The following is a 16655-nucleotide window of genomic DNA, read 5'->3' as shown; positions in this document are numbered from 1 at the left end:
GCAGGGATGCCTGGCCACATAGTTCACTTTGGTAACAAAACCCCCAACTCAACCAGTGTGGGCGAAAAAGAAATCCACTCTGTACGCTAGCTCATGCCTGAATCTCAGCAGTTAGAGAGGCTGAGGCAGGAGGATCACTTGAGCCCAGGAGTTTGAGGCCTGCCTGGGCAACATAGTGATACCTCATCTCTACAAAAAAATAAATTAAAAAAAATTTAGCCCTGTGCAGTGACATGCACCTCACCCTGGGAGGCTGAGGTGGAAGGATCACTTGAGCCTAAGGAAGATAGAGCTGGCAGTGAGCTATGCACTCAATCCTGGATGACAGAGCGAGGCTCTGTCTCAAATTAAAAAAAAAAAAAAAGAAAAGGAAACTCATCAGAGAACCTGGGAGGGAGGGTGGGGTGCTTCCCGGTTAGGCGCCGCCCAGTGGCTTTAGCGGCTCCCTGTGGGAACCCACTTTCCTGACTGCCCTCCCCTGGATTCCAGGCACGTGATGATCTGAGACAGAATGGCCTGGGGCCTGGCTGTTGTGCTGGGGTTGCTGTGGGTCTCACACCCTTGCTCCTGGCCTCTGCACGTGTGGCCCCTGAGGTCCAGAAGTGAGCAGTCCCACTCAAGCAGCTCCCACTGCGTCCATCCAGGGCCAGTGGGGTGAGATTCAGAGTCTGGAGGATCCCTGGGCTCTGCCCATTTGAGATCTTTGGGAATGACCAAGTCTAATGGGAATGACAAGTGTGTCAGGAGGTAGGACTGTGACACCCAAACATCTTGGCTGTGGGTTTATGTGGGAAGGCACAAGAAGTTGCGTAGGACATTCATCAATTAGAATAAGGGTTTGGAGTCAGGTGCACCCGGCTACAGCCTTTTATAGGTTATGTGACCTTGGAAAGATCACTTAACCTCTCTGAGCCTCTATTTCCCAATCTGGGAAGTGGGGATAGTTATAGACACCCCCTCCTGCACACAGTGTTATTGTTAGATTTAGATAGGCTGGGGGCTTGGTGGGAGTTTTGTAAGCTGTTAAGTGCTTTGCACAGGTGGGAGTCCCTGACTCCCTTGGTCGCCCCTGCAGCTGTTGGACATCGCCGGAAATCAGCTCACAGAGATCCCCGAGGGGCTCCCCGAGTCACTTGAGTACTTGTACCTGCAGAACAACAAGATTAGTGCGGTGCCCGCCAATGCCTTTGACTCCACGCCCAACCTCAAGGGGATCTTTCTCAGGTAGGAGTCCACTCGTGGCCCCGTACACACCCCCGTGGAGCCCACCCCAGCTCCAACGGGACAGTCGATGCACGTGGGAACAGCTTGGCTCCACTGCTGACTGTGTAACCACGGCTCAGCTCTCAAGGGTGGGGACAGTCCTGGCCAGGCCTGATATGGTTCCTAGGTTTGTAAAAGGGCTTTGGAAACGTTAGAAACCAGTGCGCATGGGTGTTGTGAATGTTACTGCGGCAGAAAGGATGCCGGACAGCATCTTCCCGGTTTGCAGCTGAGATAGCTGAGGCCCTGAGAGCACAGGTGACTGCTGTGTCTGCAGCCATCCAGGCTGGGCCCGGGCCTCATACTCAGGAATAGATGTTCAGGTCCTCCCTGGGTTCTGGGGCTAAGAGATGGGGATTTGGAGTGATTCAGGGGATGCAGCTCCCTGAGGATACGAGGGGCTTCCATGCAGCAGAGCCAGGGTGGTTCTTCCCAGCACTTCCCACAATCCCTGCCCCCAAATCAGAGAGAAGGAAACAGGGCAGAGATGAGCAGTGTGTGCTCCCAGGAGCTTGGTTGCCCAGAAAGCCCGCGGCTCGATGATATCCGGGTGGCTTGACATGTGCCTCAGGCATCTGCAGGTGAGCTGAAGCACAGAGAGTGAGGGGCCTGAGATCAGAGCCATAGCCTCCACCTTTCCACCCCTGAGTGTGGCCCTGGCCCGGCTCAGCGCTGGCCTTGCCTGTGTGCCACTCCACATCAGGCACTGCGGTGACCCCTGGCTACTGCAGCCCAGGAGCCTCAGGCCTTGGGGTTAATGCCAGGGATGGCATAGAGACAGCTCCCAAAGATGTGGCTTCCAAAATAGCAGTGAGAGTGTGTGCACAGAGAGCCCTCACTTTGCAGAGACTGGCCCAGTGCCAGCCCCACCACAAGCTGTGGCTGCCCTGACCAGCCTGTACCTTCCATCATGTACCGTGCTCTCAGCCCCTGGCCTTTCCTGCCTGCTGCACCACTTTCCGGGAGGGCCATTCCCTCCCCTGTTACCTTCTGGAGAGGCCAGTCGGGGGAAGGGAGAGTTCCTTGTGGGGTTGGGCTCCTGGCATTGACTGCCTCGATGCTCACACAGGTTTAACAAGCTGGCTGTGGGCTCCGTGGTGGACAGTGCCTTCCGGAAGCTGAAGCACCTGCAGGTCTTGGACATTGAAGGCAACCTTGAGTTTGGTGATGTTTCCAAGGACCGTGGCCGCTTGGGGAAGGAAAAGGAGGAGGAGGAAGAGGAGGAGGAGGAGCAAGAGGAAGAGGAAACAAGATAGTGACAAAGTGATGCAGATGTGACCTAGGTATGTGGCCTGTATGGGGCAGCCTTCCTGATCCTGGTAGAGGGTCTTTCCATCCATTCTTCACCCTCTGGCCTCTGCTTCATCCACCCATTTAGCAAATTTATAAGAGCACTTGGGATGTACCAGGCCGTGGGTGAAAGGTTGAAGCCTATGGGAGGCCCACACCTTCCAGAACATTCTCACCCAGCGTGAGGGTGCTGTCACGGGAGTGACCGGGGGGCACTGGACGTGTGGGTCGGGGCTCAGGAGTGAGGTCTAGTCTGGAGAGAGGGATCCAGGCATTGTTAGCCTTGAAACAATCACTCAAGCTGCAGGGGGCTGGGGAAGCTTGCCAAGGGAGAGTGAGTGAGGGGGGCAGGCAACTGAGACAGAGCAGTTAGGAAAGGAGGTAGGAAAACCCCAGACTGCCGTGGGCAGAGGGCATTTGCACACGTATGTAACACAGGCACCCACATGCACATGGATGCACCAACACACATACATTCATGTGCACACACGTCTCAACATGTACACACATCCACAAACCATGCACAGGCAGAACACACACACCACACACATGCACACAGACACACATACATGCTTGTACCCCATGACACATTTGCATGCCTAGACTATGTACATACTTGCACACGTGTGTACATGCATGTGAGTACATGCACACAAAACACCCATGCGCACCCACGTATACAGGCCCTTACATACACAGCTGCATGCACACATGTACACATGGTGCGTGCATGCACAGGCCTGTCTAGACGTGGGGGACTTGGCTGTGTCAGTGCTGCTGAGGGACTGAGGGAACTGAGCACTGAGGGAGCTGAGCAATGAAGGAGCTGAGCACTGCGGAGCGCCCACTGAATTTTTCCACCTGGAGGTTGTCTGTGACTTTGTAGCAGTAGGGGAAGCTGGGATAAGAAGAGCAGCTGGAAAGGAAGTGGGTCCAGGCACTGCAGACCAGCCTTTTGAGAAGTTTGGCTGTGAGAGATGAGAGAGGGCAGAGGTGGGAATGGGGTGTGAAGTTCAAGAAGTGCTCATTTTCTGAGCCTCACGGGAAGCAAAGGCCTCTCGAGGGGAGCCCTGTGTGAGGGGCTCTGGGAAGATGCCCCAACACACACATGCATCTTCCACACGCATCGTCTTAACGGAGGCGGCTGGCTTGGGTGCTGGTGGGAAGAGGCTGGCCCGGAGGAGGAGTTACCGATGTAGGAAAGAGCTGGCTGTGAGGGCCCCTGTGGGAATGGTAGAAGTTGCTGGCTTTAGCAGGAGGAACAAAGGGCAGGGTGGCTGCTGTCACAGGCAGATTGGTGGCTTGGTGGCCAGACGTGAAGCCATGTCAGCCGGATGCCTCCAGTCTTCCGTTTTCTCTGTGCAGCAGGGAGGTGCTCCGCAGACCAAAGGTATGGAGAAAACGGACAGGTGGATCCACCCACAGCTGGGTTTTTCAGCCAAGGGTTCAGGACAGGAGGGCAAGGAACAAAGGAGTGTGTTGGCCGGAGGCTGGCTGCAGGTGTGGGTCCTGGGGTCAGGTTGGGTAGGGAATGAGGTGCAGATAGGAGGGCTGGTGGGCAGGGACTAGGAGAAAGACATTGGAGAGGAGCCAGGAGCGGCTGTGTGGTCGGAGGAGAGAGGAGAGCTGGTGAGGAGTGAGCCAGGCTGGGGGTCACAGGGCCAGGGCGTAGCCGTGGGAGGGGCTGCCGGGCTACTGTTGAGTGTTGACTGAAGTAGGGCCTGGGACAAAGAGGAACCAGAGGGGGCTGTTGAGGGCCACTTGGGTGGGTGACAGAGGGAGCTGGGAGAGGGGCGCAAGTTGATGGTGAGAGAAGAGTGTGCACAGGGTCAGGTATGTGCAAGTGTGGAGGGGCTGGCAAGAGGCTGAGTTTGAGGGTCACCTTCTCCAGCTCCCAGGGCCCAGGAGTATGAAGGTGGAGCTGGTTCTCTGAGGCATTGTCCTCACACAGAGTTGGGGTGGGTGACAGGGTGACTGGCCATACAGTGGGGACACCACAGCCCTCATGAGGGGCTGTGGAGTCCTGGGGTGGGTGAGAATCTGCCCCATCTCAGGTCAGTTGGATGGGGCTCTGGGAGAAGCCCTGGGGAGTGGCTGGTGGGACCCAAAGGCCTTCTGGCACCCCGCTGGCTCTGGACTCCCAGGGCCAACGCTCCCTCCCTACTCACAGTAGCCTGGCCTTTCCAGAGCCCGCTCCAGCAGGGCTCCCCACAGCAGGCCCCCTCAGGCTGCTTGGGCTGGTGGGTCTGCCGTGAGCTGGCCCCTGACTCTCTTACATGTTCCACAGGACGATGGACCGCCGGACTCTTTTCTGCAGCACACGCCTGTGCGCTGTGAGCCCCCCACTCTGCCGTGCTCACACAGACACACCCAGCTGCACACATGGGGCAACCCACATGACATGGGCTGACACAGTCTCATATCCCCACCCCTTCCCACGGCGTGTCCCACGGCCAGACAGGTGCACAAACGTCACACCCTCACACACCCAGCTCAGCCACACACAGCCTGTTACACACTGCCCTCCAAACCACCACAGTCTCTGTCACACACCCACTGCCGCTGCCACGCCCTCTGAATCCTGCAGGGAAGGGTCTGCCCCTGCCCTGGCACACACAGGCACCCACTCCCTCCCCCTGCTGACATGTGTATGCGTGTGCATACACACCACACACACACACATGCACAAGTCATGTGCGAACAGCCCTCCAAAGCCTATGCCACAGACAGCTCTTGCCCCAGCCAGAATCAGCCATAGCAGCTCGCCGTCTGCCCTGTCCATCTGTCCGTCTGTTCCCTGGAGAAGACACAAGGGTATCCATGCTCTGTGGCCAGGTGCCTGCCACCCTCTGGAACTCACAAAAGCTGGCTTTTATTCCTTTCCCACCCTTTGGGGCAGGAGCCTTCAGGACTGCTGGCCTGGCCTGGCCCACCCTGCTCCTCCAGGTGCTGGGCAGTCACTCTGCTAAGAGTCCCTCCCTGCCACGCCCTGGCAGGACACAGGCACTTTTCCAATGGGCAAGCCCAGCGGAGGCAGGACGGGAGAGCCCCCTGGGTGCTGCTGGGGCCTTGGGGCAGGAGTGAAGCAGAGGTGATGGGGCTGGGCTGAGCCAGGGAGGAGGGGCGCAGCTGCACCTAGGAGACACCTTTGTTCTTCAGGCCTGTGGGGGAAGTTCCGGGTGCCTTTATTTTTTATTCTTTTCTAAGGAAAAAAATGATAAAAATCTCAAAGCTGATTTTTCTTGTTATAGAAAAACTAATATAAAAGCATTATCCCTATCCCTGCAGCCTGTGGCTATGTCTGTGCTTGCTTCCTGCCAGGTGCTGGCCTGGTGCCGGGTGGAGGGGGCAGGATACAAGCCCCTCAGCGCCCTGGCCAGAACAGCAGGCATCAATGGAAAGTCCAGTTCTCCGGGCCCGCAGAGTAGCTGCACGGGCAGGCATCCCGGGAGAACAGGGCATAGCCTCAGACGAGGGGGCCTGGAGGTGTGTGCAGATGGCCCACTCGGGAATAGTAGGTGAGGCCTGAACCAGCACACGTGGCCTGTGAGCTTGCTGTGCATTTCCAGAGGTGGAGCATCCAAGCAAAGGACCTCGTGGGCTTTGGGCCTGTTAAGGGCTCACCTGGAGGGTCATGGGTCACCTTTGCAATGAGAGGGTGTTACTAGTGGGTTCTAGAGGAGAGCAGGGGACTGGAGGCAGGCCTGGGAGCTGGAGCAGAGCCGACTTGGGGGCCCAGGTCTCCGCAGACCTTTCCAGGAAAGAGCTAACAGATGCACCCAGTGTGCTCTCCACCCCAGTGGGAGAGCTGCCACTGGGAGGTGGTATCCAGCTCTGAGCTAAGAAGAGCCTCTGATGGGCAGAGCTGCCCCACTGTGGGTTGAGATGCCTGGGAAGTGGTGACCTCCCTGCCGCTGGAGGTGCGTAAGGATGCTCCTGCCAAGTCCACTAAAGAGCAGACTCCTGCCTTGTGCTGGTACCGACTCGATTGCTCAAGGGGTCTTAGAGATGTGACACCGAGAAGGGGCTGCTAAGCTTGTCCGCATGAAGGTGGGATGACCGATTGCATGACATCTGACCTCTCCCAGGTGAGGAGGCCTCAGGGAAGGAAGGATGCTCTCGTGGAGGCCTGCAGCCCCCAGCCCTGCAGTGGGAGGAGGTGTCCTGGGGTCATGCTCTTCCCAGACTCCTTAGACTCCACCCCTGGGAGGAGCGTGGAAGGAGTTCAGGAGTGGGGCACTGGGAGCAGGTGCCCTCCTGACGCTGAGTGACCTGGGGGAGGCCCGTCCCCTCCCTGGGCCTTAGTGTCTTCATGGGCATCATGGTGCAAGCCCCTCCAGACCCCAGAGCTGTATCTTCTCCCCAAGGCATATCTGGAACAGGCTGTGTTGCCAGGGCCCTTCTGTGTGCCCTGTAGGCCTCCTGGAGGCAGCCTGGCGTGGGAGAATGAGGGAGACCATCTGGAAATGTCCCTGGGCACGCCCCTGTCTAAAGCAAAGCATTCACCACGGGGAGCCAGACTGGGAAGGAAATCTGTTTCTTCTTTGGGGACTGATCTCAAGGCCCTGCCTGCAGAGTACAGCCTAGGCCATGCATGGCAAAGAGGTCTGTCCACACTGGACGACACCCAGCCGCCCTGTGGTTATTGAGACAGGCTCCTGGGTAGGCTAGCTTGTACTCTGTCTTCTGCAAGTGACAGCTCAGACAGGACTGTCCTTACTGCAGCCACCAGGACAGGCTCCTCTGCACTCTGGCTGCCCATACAGGCCTGTCCACACACTGGCAGCCTAGACAGACCTGTCTACACTCCAGCCAAATGGACAAGCCTGTTAGATTCTGGCCACCTGCATAGGCCTGCCCATATCCTGGCTGCCCAGACAGGCCCGTCTGCACTCTTGCTGCCTGTATTAATTAGCCCAGTAGCTAATATCATATTTGCTGGCTAGCATAAGGTGTTGAAGCCTACAAGAAGTGAAAAACAAAATACCTTTATTTAGTTAACACTGAATTTGCAAACACAGAAAGGAATAGAAAACCTGACTCCACTTGGATGGACAGGCCTTTGGGGAGTTCTGACACCAGGGCCCCATCGGCAGCTCCACCAGAGCATCCTGGCTGCACCTCCTTCCTGGAGTCCTGGCTTGCCTACCTATCCCGTGGGTGGTTGGCCTGGATGTGTCGAGGGGGCCTTTCAGCTCTAGTAAAGACATCATCTGTCTCCACATCCAAGGAGCTTTGCAAGAGACATGTGGCAGGACAGGAGACTGGACGCACTGTGGCCTGGGGAAGGCAGCGGGGCTTGGCCCTGGGCTGCTCCCCTTGGGGAGAACTATGTGGCTGAGGCCACCTGTTATGGGGTGGGGCCTGGGCCTGGACACAGCTGCAGGCTGCCCTGTCCTCCAAGAGGAGAGGCGGGGCTTGAAAGATTTGAGTTAGTGTCTTGACCTTAACGTGAGACCTTGGACGAGTGTTTTCAGCTCTCAGGGCCTCAAGTCTGTCATCCAGAAAGTGGGGCCGGATAACCCCTGCCTGCTGCCCTCACTGGGCTCACACCAGGGAAACTGTCACAGCGGGGCCTCGGGCAATGCCGGGCCCATCACTCCCTGGCTGGGGCTCCCCCATGCAGCCTTTCCCTTCTCTGAGATCCATTTTCCGTCAAGCGGGGTTAATTCCAGCCTCTCAAGGGTGAGAAGAATGTGTGATCCTGGCCCCTGCCGACTGCTCAGGAGGGTTGGAGAGTTGAGTTCCTGCCTCAGGACCCTGCCCCTGGAGGTCTCGCCCGCTCCTGCAGCTCTGCAGGCTCAGACATTGGTCTCCAGCTCGCTGATCTGGATGGTGCAGTGGTCCAGACTCGCAGTGGGTGGCTCCTCGTCCTGCTCCACTTGAACGGGGACGTGGTGGGGGCAGGTGGGGCCCAGGGTGAGCTCGGAGGCCTCGGCTACACTCTTCACACAGCCATTCTGCTGGGCTGCCACGATCTCCTGGAGGCTCACTGGCTTGGTCTCGCAGGGCAGCAGTTTCTGGTGAAGGGAAACAGGCCTTGGTAGCAGCAGGAGGGACCAAGGTTAGACACCAGGGAGGACTGAGGGCCAGGGGGGCAGAATGAGCTCAGGGCTAGGAACCACAAGATGGATTTTCCTGCAGACACGCTGTGTGACCTCAGCAGGTCACAGCCTCCTTGGGCTCCTGTTCCCAAGCTGTCCTGCCTCCCACTGGAGCTGGCTTAGTAGAGGAGGGGACTTAATCCACAGGGTCCATCTGGGGAATCAGTGGCTCCCCTGCCTGACCTCAGCTTCTTCCCCATGATGTGGGGACAGCCTTCTCCGTGTGCCTGCAGAAGGAGCCTGAAGCCCACACAGCCTGCACAGACCTACAAATGCTCACATGGTGGATAAACTGGACAGACCATCCTGACACGAGGGCGGGGGAGTTTATCATATCTTGTTCCACTGTTCTTCCTGTGTCTATATCAGCGCCAGCCACAGCGGGTGCTCAATAAATAGATGTTAGAGGAATTAGTCATCCTGTAACCGATGAGGAGACCGAGGCCCAGAGGCATGGAGGGAGGGATTGGCTGGAGGCTGCCCAGCTGGTTGGTGGAAGATCTGGTGCCCTGCCCACCCCACCTGGCTCCACCCTCCTGGCGGCCTCTGGACCTCACTGCTCTCACCTCGGTGCCTGTGTCCCGAGCAAAATCCTTCCGACATATATGGGCCATGATCCCCGCTGCCAGCGCATCACCCAGCACGTTAATCATGGTGCGGAAACGGTCCCTGGTGAGCCAAGGTTGGGGGTGAGTGGTGGGCACTTGAAGGGGAGCTGGAAGAGGGCAGTGCTCAACCCAGCACAGTACAGCACGGCCGGTGACCAGCTGTCATGCAGAGCCTGAAGCCAGATGGCTTCCTGGCTCCTCCCAAGCCCACCCTTTGGCATCATTGAAGCAGCTTCTTGGCATGTGGCTGTGGGTCCCACAGGTCCCCATGCTTAGAAGGGTTAGGTTTGGTTTAATCCTCTGCTGTTTCTGTCTTGAAATTCTTTATAGGTTTTTTGTTTGTTTGTTTGTTTGTTTGTTTGTTGAGACAGAGTCTTGCTCTGTCACTCAGGCTGGAGTGCAGTGGTGCCATCTCGGCTTACTGAAACCTCCATCTCCCGGGTTCAGGCAATTCTTGTGCCTCAGCCACCCGAGTAGCTGGGATTATAGGCACATGTCACCACTCCCAGCTAATTTTTTTTTTTTTCTAATTTGTAGTAGAGATGGGGATTTTGCTGTGTTGCCCAGGCTGGGCTCTGGAATTCCTGGGCTCAAGGAATCCTCCTGCCATGGCCTCTCAAAGTTCTGGGACATATAGGCGTGAGTCATCATGCCTGGCCTTTACAGTTTTTGGACTGGGTTCCACATTTTCATTTTTGAACACTGGACCCCGCAAATTATGCAGCCAGGCCTGTGCTGATGAGTAGGGCACTCCCACGGTGCCAAGCGGGGCAGTCCCCAGCCTTCTACCCTGGGGAAGGGACTCAGCCCCTCACCCTGATCCCTGCTGACCCTGAAGTCAGCCCCTCCCAGAGGGCTAGAGCTAGAGGCAAAGTCCACTCACAGAGCCCAGTCAACGGCAATGATGAGGGTGATGTCATCGGTGGGCAGTCCCACGGAGGTGAGCACGATGACCATGGTGACGAGGCCGGCCTGGGGGATGCCAGCTGCCCCAATGCTGGCTGCAGTGGCTGTGATACTGCAGGGGGTGGGAAGGGGAAGAGGAGCAGCAGGAGGGGTGGGGTGCATTGTCAGGGTCTGGCTCCAAGGAAGAGGTTGAGTGTCAGGGCCTCTGGGACAGCCATTTGGTGTGGGGGGTGGGTAGGAATGCCACACCAGGGAGCTCTCGGGGTCAAGACCCTCCTCACAGTCCTGCAGCCCCATGGACCCCCATTCCTGGCCTCAGGAGAACCCCTGGGAAATGTGCAAACACCAGTGTCTGGAGCTGTGCCTCTGTGGGTTCCAGGAAGCTATATTGCTATGGAGCTGCCCTGGGACTCTGATTGACCACCACATGGCTCTGCCTGCCTCCCTCTGGGGCCTGGCCTCCAGGGTCAGACCTGTGTGCTTGGCTGGCCTGTGAGGCCTCCGTCAACTTCAGCCCCATCCCAGCACCCCTTCCTCGGCTCCTGCTGCACCGGCGGCCTCTCCAAGGTCCTGAGTCTTGTCCCTGGCCTCTGCTCGCCCTGTGCCCACCAGCAATGCCCTCCCTCCTGGCCTGTCCTCTAGGCTCGGAGCTCCCTGCCCCGGCCCTCTGCCTGCTGTGCTCCAAGCCCGGGCTCGCTCACCTCAGATACCCCTCAAGTCTGGGAGCCTGGGAATCCCCAAGGCCCCCAGCCCCCGCCCCATCCACACAGGTGCAGTGTCAGGGTGCACCTGATGGTGATGATCTGGCCAAAGTCCAGCTCGTAGTTGTTGACCTGGGCGATGAAGATGGCGGCCACGGCCTCGTAGAGCGCAGTGCCGTCCATGTTGATGGTGGCACCCACGGGCAGCACGAAGCGCGCGATGCGCCGGTCAATGTGGTTGTTCTCCAGCAGGCACTTGAAGGTGATGGGCAGTGTGGCTGAGCTACGGTTAGAGGGGCCGGTGTCTGCCCAGCACCCTCCTCCAGGATGGCTGGGGCCTCCGTCGGGAAGCTCACCCTGCCCCAGGCAGCCACCCCGCCAGGAGTGTTTGTGCCCCTGTGGCGCTGCTCTGGCAGGAGGGAAGGACCACGGGCACCGCAGTGCTCTCACTTGGTTCTTCCTATGAGGGAGGTGTTTGGGTGCCTTTTACAGATGGGGAAGCTGACGCCCAGAGGGCGGGGCTGACCCATGTCACACTGCTGTGCCGAGGGATATGGAGGTCTGAGCAGCAGGGCTCTGGGCCAGGCTGTCTGGGCTTAGATTCCAGCCTCCTGTCAAGTGGCCCTGGCAAGTTCCTGAACCCTGTGCCTCAGCATCTTTGTCCCAAAAAGACCTGGGTCACAGAGCTACTAGGAGGATTAAACGACTACGGGCTTGGACAGCACCTGGCCCATTGTACCCACTCAGTCAATGGTGACCATGACTATTATTATTACTATGTTTGTCATGAGAGTTCCTAGTGGCAGTGCTGGGACTAAAACAGGCCAGTGTGGCCCCCATGTCTTCCTCTCCCCCGGGCCTCTGCCTGGAAGGCCGGTCCTACTCGCCAGAGCCTCTCAGGAGCTCCAGACCTGCTGGGCTTGAGGCTGTGGTTCCTGCTGGCAGGAGATGGCCAGGGGACTGCTGGCTCTGGCAGGCTTGGCCCCTGGCATGGGAGCTGGCATGTTTGGGGCTTTGTCCTGCCCCCTGACCCCGTATCTTCGGGAGGGTGTTCCTGGCAATGGCTCCTGGGCTTTTCTTCACTGGGGTCTGCTCCTCCTGAATCCTGCAGGAGGTGCATCTGCTGCCAAGGGTGGGTGTCATATGACTGCTGGGTACAGAGGCCTGCAGGGCATTTTACAGATGGGGAAGCCAAGGCCCAAGTGAGGGCTAGAGGGAAGAGTGAGGCCTTCAGTGCCAGAAAGATGTGGGTTAAGTTCCTGCGACTCCCTTAATGTGGAGCTCAGACACTTGCCATGGGGAGAGCCACCCTGCCTTCACAGCACTAAATGCTCCATAAGGGACCACTTCCTTCCTGCCCCCCCCCCCCCACCAACGACGTGGTTTGCACAACTCTAAATTCCTGAGGTCTCTGCACTGGGCTGTGGTTTGGGATCCTTAAGGCCAAGTGCTGGCTCACCTGGCCCAGCCTGGCAAGGAGGAGCTCAACCTCCACAGCAACCCTGTGAGCTGGAAGCTGGAATCTCCCCCAGTCTGTGCATGAGGAAAGCAATACCCAGGCACAGCGAGTGAGTGACAGAGCCATGGCTCAAGTCCCTGAGGTCTAGCAACACTGCCAAGGTTGTGACAGGGCACCCAGCCAGGACATCCCAGCAGCAGTGGACAGACCAAGCTCCTAGAGCAACACAGGGCCCGACTCCAGGAGAAGCACCTTGTGGGGCAAAAGGCAGCAGCAGTGGGTTGCTGATGTGATTTCCCAGTGACTCGACTGCGCTGTCTGCCCTGGCGCGTCGAGGCCGCCCCCATGCGGACTCAGTGAGCTTGAGGACTGGGGCCGTGGGGGAAGGGGAGGCCTCGACAAAGGCCGAAAGTCCCCCACGTCAGTCTTGTTACCCTAGCACCAGCCGTCCCCGCATTTGTGAGGTGGGCCACACTGGCGCTTTGGTGGTTCTGTGGCTATGAACAAATGATGGCTGGACAGACGGACAGGGCTCAGCCCCCACCCCAGCTCCCCACCGTCCTGCCCGTCCCCGGGGCTACCTGGAGGAGGTGGCCAGCGCGATGAGCAGGGCCTGCAGGATGCCGCGGATGAAGACGATGGGATTCTTCTTGGTGATAAAGAAGTAGAGCAGGGGCAGGATGAAGAGCCCGTGGAGCACCAGCCCGCACACCACGGTGACCGAGTAGAAGCCCAGCTTCTTGCCGACGGCCCTCGGGTCGTCCATCTCCAGGATCTTGCCGGCGATGAGGAACACAATGCCGAAGGGGAAATACCTGGGGGCGGCGGGGCAGCCAGGCTCAGGAACCAGGCAGGCAGACACACCCCGGCCCCAGCCCCGCATCGCTGCGCGGCCTTCTCCCTGAGCTTCCTGGGGCTCCTGCGAGGACAGAGCAAGACTGTGCCAAGGTGCCCGGCCCAGGCTCAGCACATGGCGTCCTTCATACCGTTACCTCCACCGCCCCAGCTCCGGACAACCTCTGCCACTCCTTCCCCCGCCCTGCCTTCAGGAGGCCCCCATTTCAGGCCCAACAACGCCAGAGCCTACACAGTGCGCCTGGGCAGCCCTCCCTCGGTGCGTTCCCCTCTGAGCTCCTGAACTCTGAACTCTGGACCAAGGAATAGCAGCTAGTTCTCACCGCCAGCTTTCCTTTCTCCAAAAGCTGAGCTGATAAGGCTCCACGTGATGGAGAAACTGAGCCCAGGAGAGCAGCAGAGCCGGGCTGAGCTCTTAGACCAAGCTGGAAGGGGCAGGCCCAGGGCCAGAGCCAGGCCTGGCTGGGGCTGGGGGACCCATGGAAACACATGTAGCTCCGGAGGCCCCGGCCCAGGGCTGAGCCTGGGCGCAGCTTTCTGCTCACTTTAGGGGAAAAGAGGGTGGGGTCATGTCTTCCCTCCATCCACCCAGGGCTGGCCGGGGTGAGGTGGGTAAATGAGGAGGCTTACCACACAGCCACTGCCACGATCTTCATGACTGACTCATTGAGGCACTGGCAGAAGCTGACCAGGGGGGCCCCGCTGTCACCCATGCGGCCCAGCATGATGCCTGCGGGTCAGGGACACAAGAGCATGTCACACCCCCAGGTGGGGGTGTAGGCACGCTGTGGTAAAGCAGGGACAGACCCACAGGCCCATATGGGTCTCAGCATGGCTGGCTTCCCAGCAGCCTTGATGCGCCAACACTCCCCCCACTCCCCCCACTCACTCTCTCCCTCTCTCCTCCTCCACTCCACCACCGACCCCACAGTGCTCTCATGTCTTCCTCCTCTCTCGCCTTCCTTCACGCAGCAGCCAATGTCATCTCCTTAAGATAAAAATGCTCCCTGCCAAGCGCACCCCTGGCTTTGCTGTGCACTTAGGCCATGTCAAGCTCCCTGCTGCCTCACCCAGCTCGATGCCTCAGCCCCACTCGAGTGGGCCCTGCCTGCCCCTCTCTCCTGCTCCTGCCCATCTCACTGTGCCCTGGCACCACTGGCCTTCTTAAGTTTCTGGAAGGAGGGAGTCCAGCTCTTCACTGCCTCAGGGCTTTGAGCAGGCCGTTTACAATGCCCCAGGCACTGGCTGCCCGCTCTCCAAACAGCTTGGAAGCCATCCCCACTCCCCTTTGCAAACTCCCACTTATTCTTCAATATCTCCTCTTAGGGCCTATTACAACATAACTGTCTGGGTTTTTTCCCATCTCCTCTGCGAGGTTAGCTCAGCGAGAGGAAGAACTGCATCTCCTTAGCTGGAGCATGTTAGATGCACAGTGATCAATGGTGAGTGAGGACTAGGGCCTTTCCTGATGCTCCTGGCGCCTCCCCCGGCATTCTAGGCCTTCCTCCCCAGCTCGCACACACCAGGAAAGGGTGGTGTGGGAACAGCTCCGTGGGGTGAGCTCTGTCAGGCCAGTCCTGAAACAGGGACTGAATGGCTGCCCTACCTCCTGGTGAGACCGACGTGGGGAGCAGGGCACTCTCTACAGCTGCCCTCATGAGGCCCACTGTCATGGTACTGGGGCTCACCCAGGGAGGCAGGGTGGGATTCAAACCCTGGCCTGTGGGACACCAGAGAAGGGCTCTCTGCCTGTCCTGAGAAGCCTGAGCCACACAGTCCATGGAGCAGCTACCCCGTGGTGACAGGGTGAGGTGGGGGCCCTGTCAGGGTGGGCAGGAGAGGCTGGAGTTGGAGGTGACCCTGGGCCTACCCCTGCCCACCTGTCTTCCTGCCGCCTGGCTGATATGGAGCTAGATTCCCCTGCCGGCTCCGCCCTCCCCAGGCTTCACCACCACCATGCACGGGCTCCCTGCCCACTCCTCAGGTCCATTTGGATTTTCCCCGGGGCATCCAAGGACTGGCTGCTGGGAGCCAGTGTGCATGGAGCCCTGGTGTGGCACGGGGGCTCCCTCACGGCAGGGCCAGCAGGACCTTAGCACCAGCCACATCCCAGGGATGGAGTGGGGAAAGGAGGCTGGATTGAGGGGACCAAAGAAAGCCCTGCTCAGAGCGGCTGTGCAAGTGTGCTCACTCACACACGTGGGCAGACACTGGTATCTGCACCAACAGGCATGGGCACCGGCAGATGTGGACACTGACAGGCACAGGCATACACAGAAGCTGATGCACACAGACACAGGCACGGAAAGACCAGGCACACGCTGATGCGGGGACACAGGGATGCAGCTGCACACAGACATGAGCACAGGCAGATGTGGGCACACGCAGGCATGAGCACACACAGACACAGGTGCACATAGACACAGGCACAGGTAAGCCAGGCACAGGTAAGCCAGGCACATGCTGATGGGGAACACAGGGACACAGGTGCACACAGACACAGGCACGGACAGGCCAGGCACACCCTGATGCAGGGACACAGAGATGCACGTGCACACAGACACAGGCACTGGCAGATGTGGGCACGCGAAGGCATGAGCACACACAGTAAGCCACACACTGCCTTGGTACACTCACACACCCTGCCTGGGTACACCCACACACCCCACCTCGGTACACTCACACACCTTGCCTTGGTACATTCACACTGCCTTGGTACGCTCACACACTCCGCCTCGTTACACTCACACTGCCTCGGTACACTCACACAACCTGCCTCGGTACACTCACACACCCTGCCTCGGTACACACACACAACTCGCCTCGGTACACTCAACCACCTCGGTACACTCACACACCCCACCTTGCTACATTCACACACCCCGCCTCGGTACATTCACCCCGACTCAGTACACTCACACACACTGCCTCGGTACACTCACCGCCTCGGTACACTCACACACCGCCTCGGTACACTCACACTGCCTTGTACATTCACATTGCCTCGGTACACTCACACCGCCTCAGTACACTCACACCGCCTTGTACATTCACATTGCCTCAGTACACTCACACCGCCTCTGTACACTCACACAACCCGCCTTGGTGCACTCACACAAACCGCCTTGGTACAGTCACACCACCTCGGTACATTCACACACACCGCCTTGGTACACACACCCCACCTCAGTACACACACACTCCACCTCAGTACAGTCACACAACTTGCCTCAGTACACTCAACTGCCTTGGTACACTCACACACCCCCACCTCATTACACTCACACACCCCACCTTAGTACATTCACCCTGCCTCAGTACACTCACACCACCTCGGTACACCCACATGCCTCACGTCAGTACTTTCACACACGTAGCCTCAATACACTCACACACCCTGCCTTAGTACACTCACAAACCATGCATCCGTACACTCACAAACCATGCATCCGTACACTCACACACACTG

At 58.5% G+C, this 16655-nt stretch overlaps 2 protein-coding genes across 8 annotated transcripts in view; one reads left to right on the top strand and one right to left on the bottom strand.

The window, feature by feature from the left end:
- The window catches only part of PODN (podocan), a 33743-nt gene extending 27911 nt beyond the window's left edge, over positions 1-5832 (top strand). For 5 of the 7 annotated variants that reach the window (XM_054554532.2, XM_054554528.2, XM_024246803.3 and 2 more), the window contains 3 exons: positions 1076-1224; positions 2333-2546; positions 4841-5832. In XM_054554532.2, the coding sequence (XP_054410507.1) occupies positions 1076-1224; positions 2333-2519 (336 nt within the window). In that variant the 3' untranslated portion in view covers positions 2520-2546; positions 4841-5832. Of the gene's footprint in view, positions 1-1040; positions 1225-2332; positions 2547-4840 lie in introns of all 7 variants that reach the window. The other 2 variants (XR_010138282.1, XM_054554536.2) reach the window with 2 other exon arrangements.
- Positions 5833-7525: 1693 nt separating this feature from the next.
- The window catches only part of SLC1A7 (solute carrier family 1 member 7), a 56302-nt gene continuing 47172 nt past the window's right edge, over positions 7526-16655 (bottom strand). The window contains exons 5-10 of the mRNA XM_009250182.2: positions 13817-13916; positions 12913-13146; positions 10961-11155; positions 10149-10283; positions 9224-9326; positions 7526-8592 (exon numbers count right to left, since the gene is read on the bottom strand). Of these exons, the coding sequence (XP_009248457.2) occupies positions 8233-8592; positions 9224-9326; positions 10149-10283; positions 10961-11155; positions 12913-13146; positions 13817-13916 (1127 nt within the window). The 3' untranslated portion in view covers positions 7526-8232. The remainder of the gene's footprint in view (positions 8593-9223; positions 9327-10148; positions 10284-10960; positions 11156-12912; positions 13147-13816; positions 13917-16655) is intronic.

Source organism: Pongo abelii, chromosome 1, assembly GCF_028885655.2.
Source record: "Pongo abelii isolate AG06213 chromosome 1, NHGRI_mPonAbe1-v2.0_pri, whole genome shotgun sequence".
NCBI lineage: Eukaryota > Metazoa > Chordata > Mammalia > Primates > Hominidae > Pongo > Pongo abelii.
This window is presented reverse-complemented; position numbering and strand designations above follow the sequence as displayed.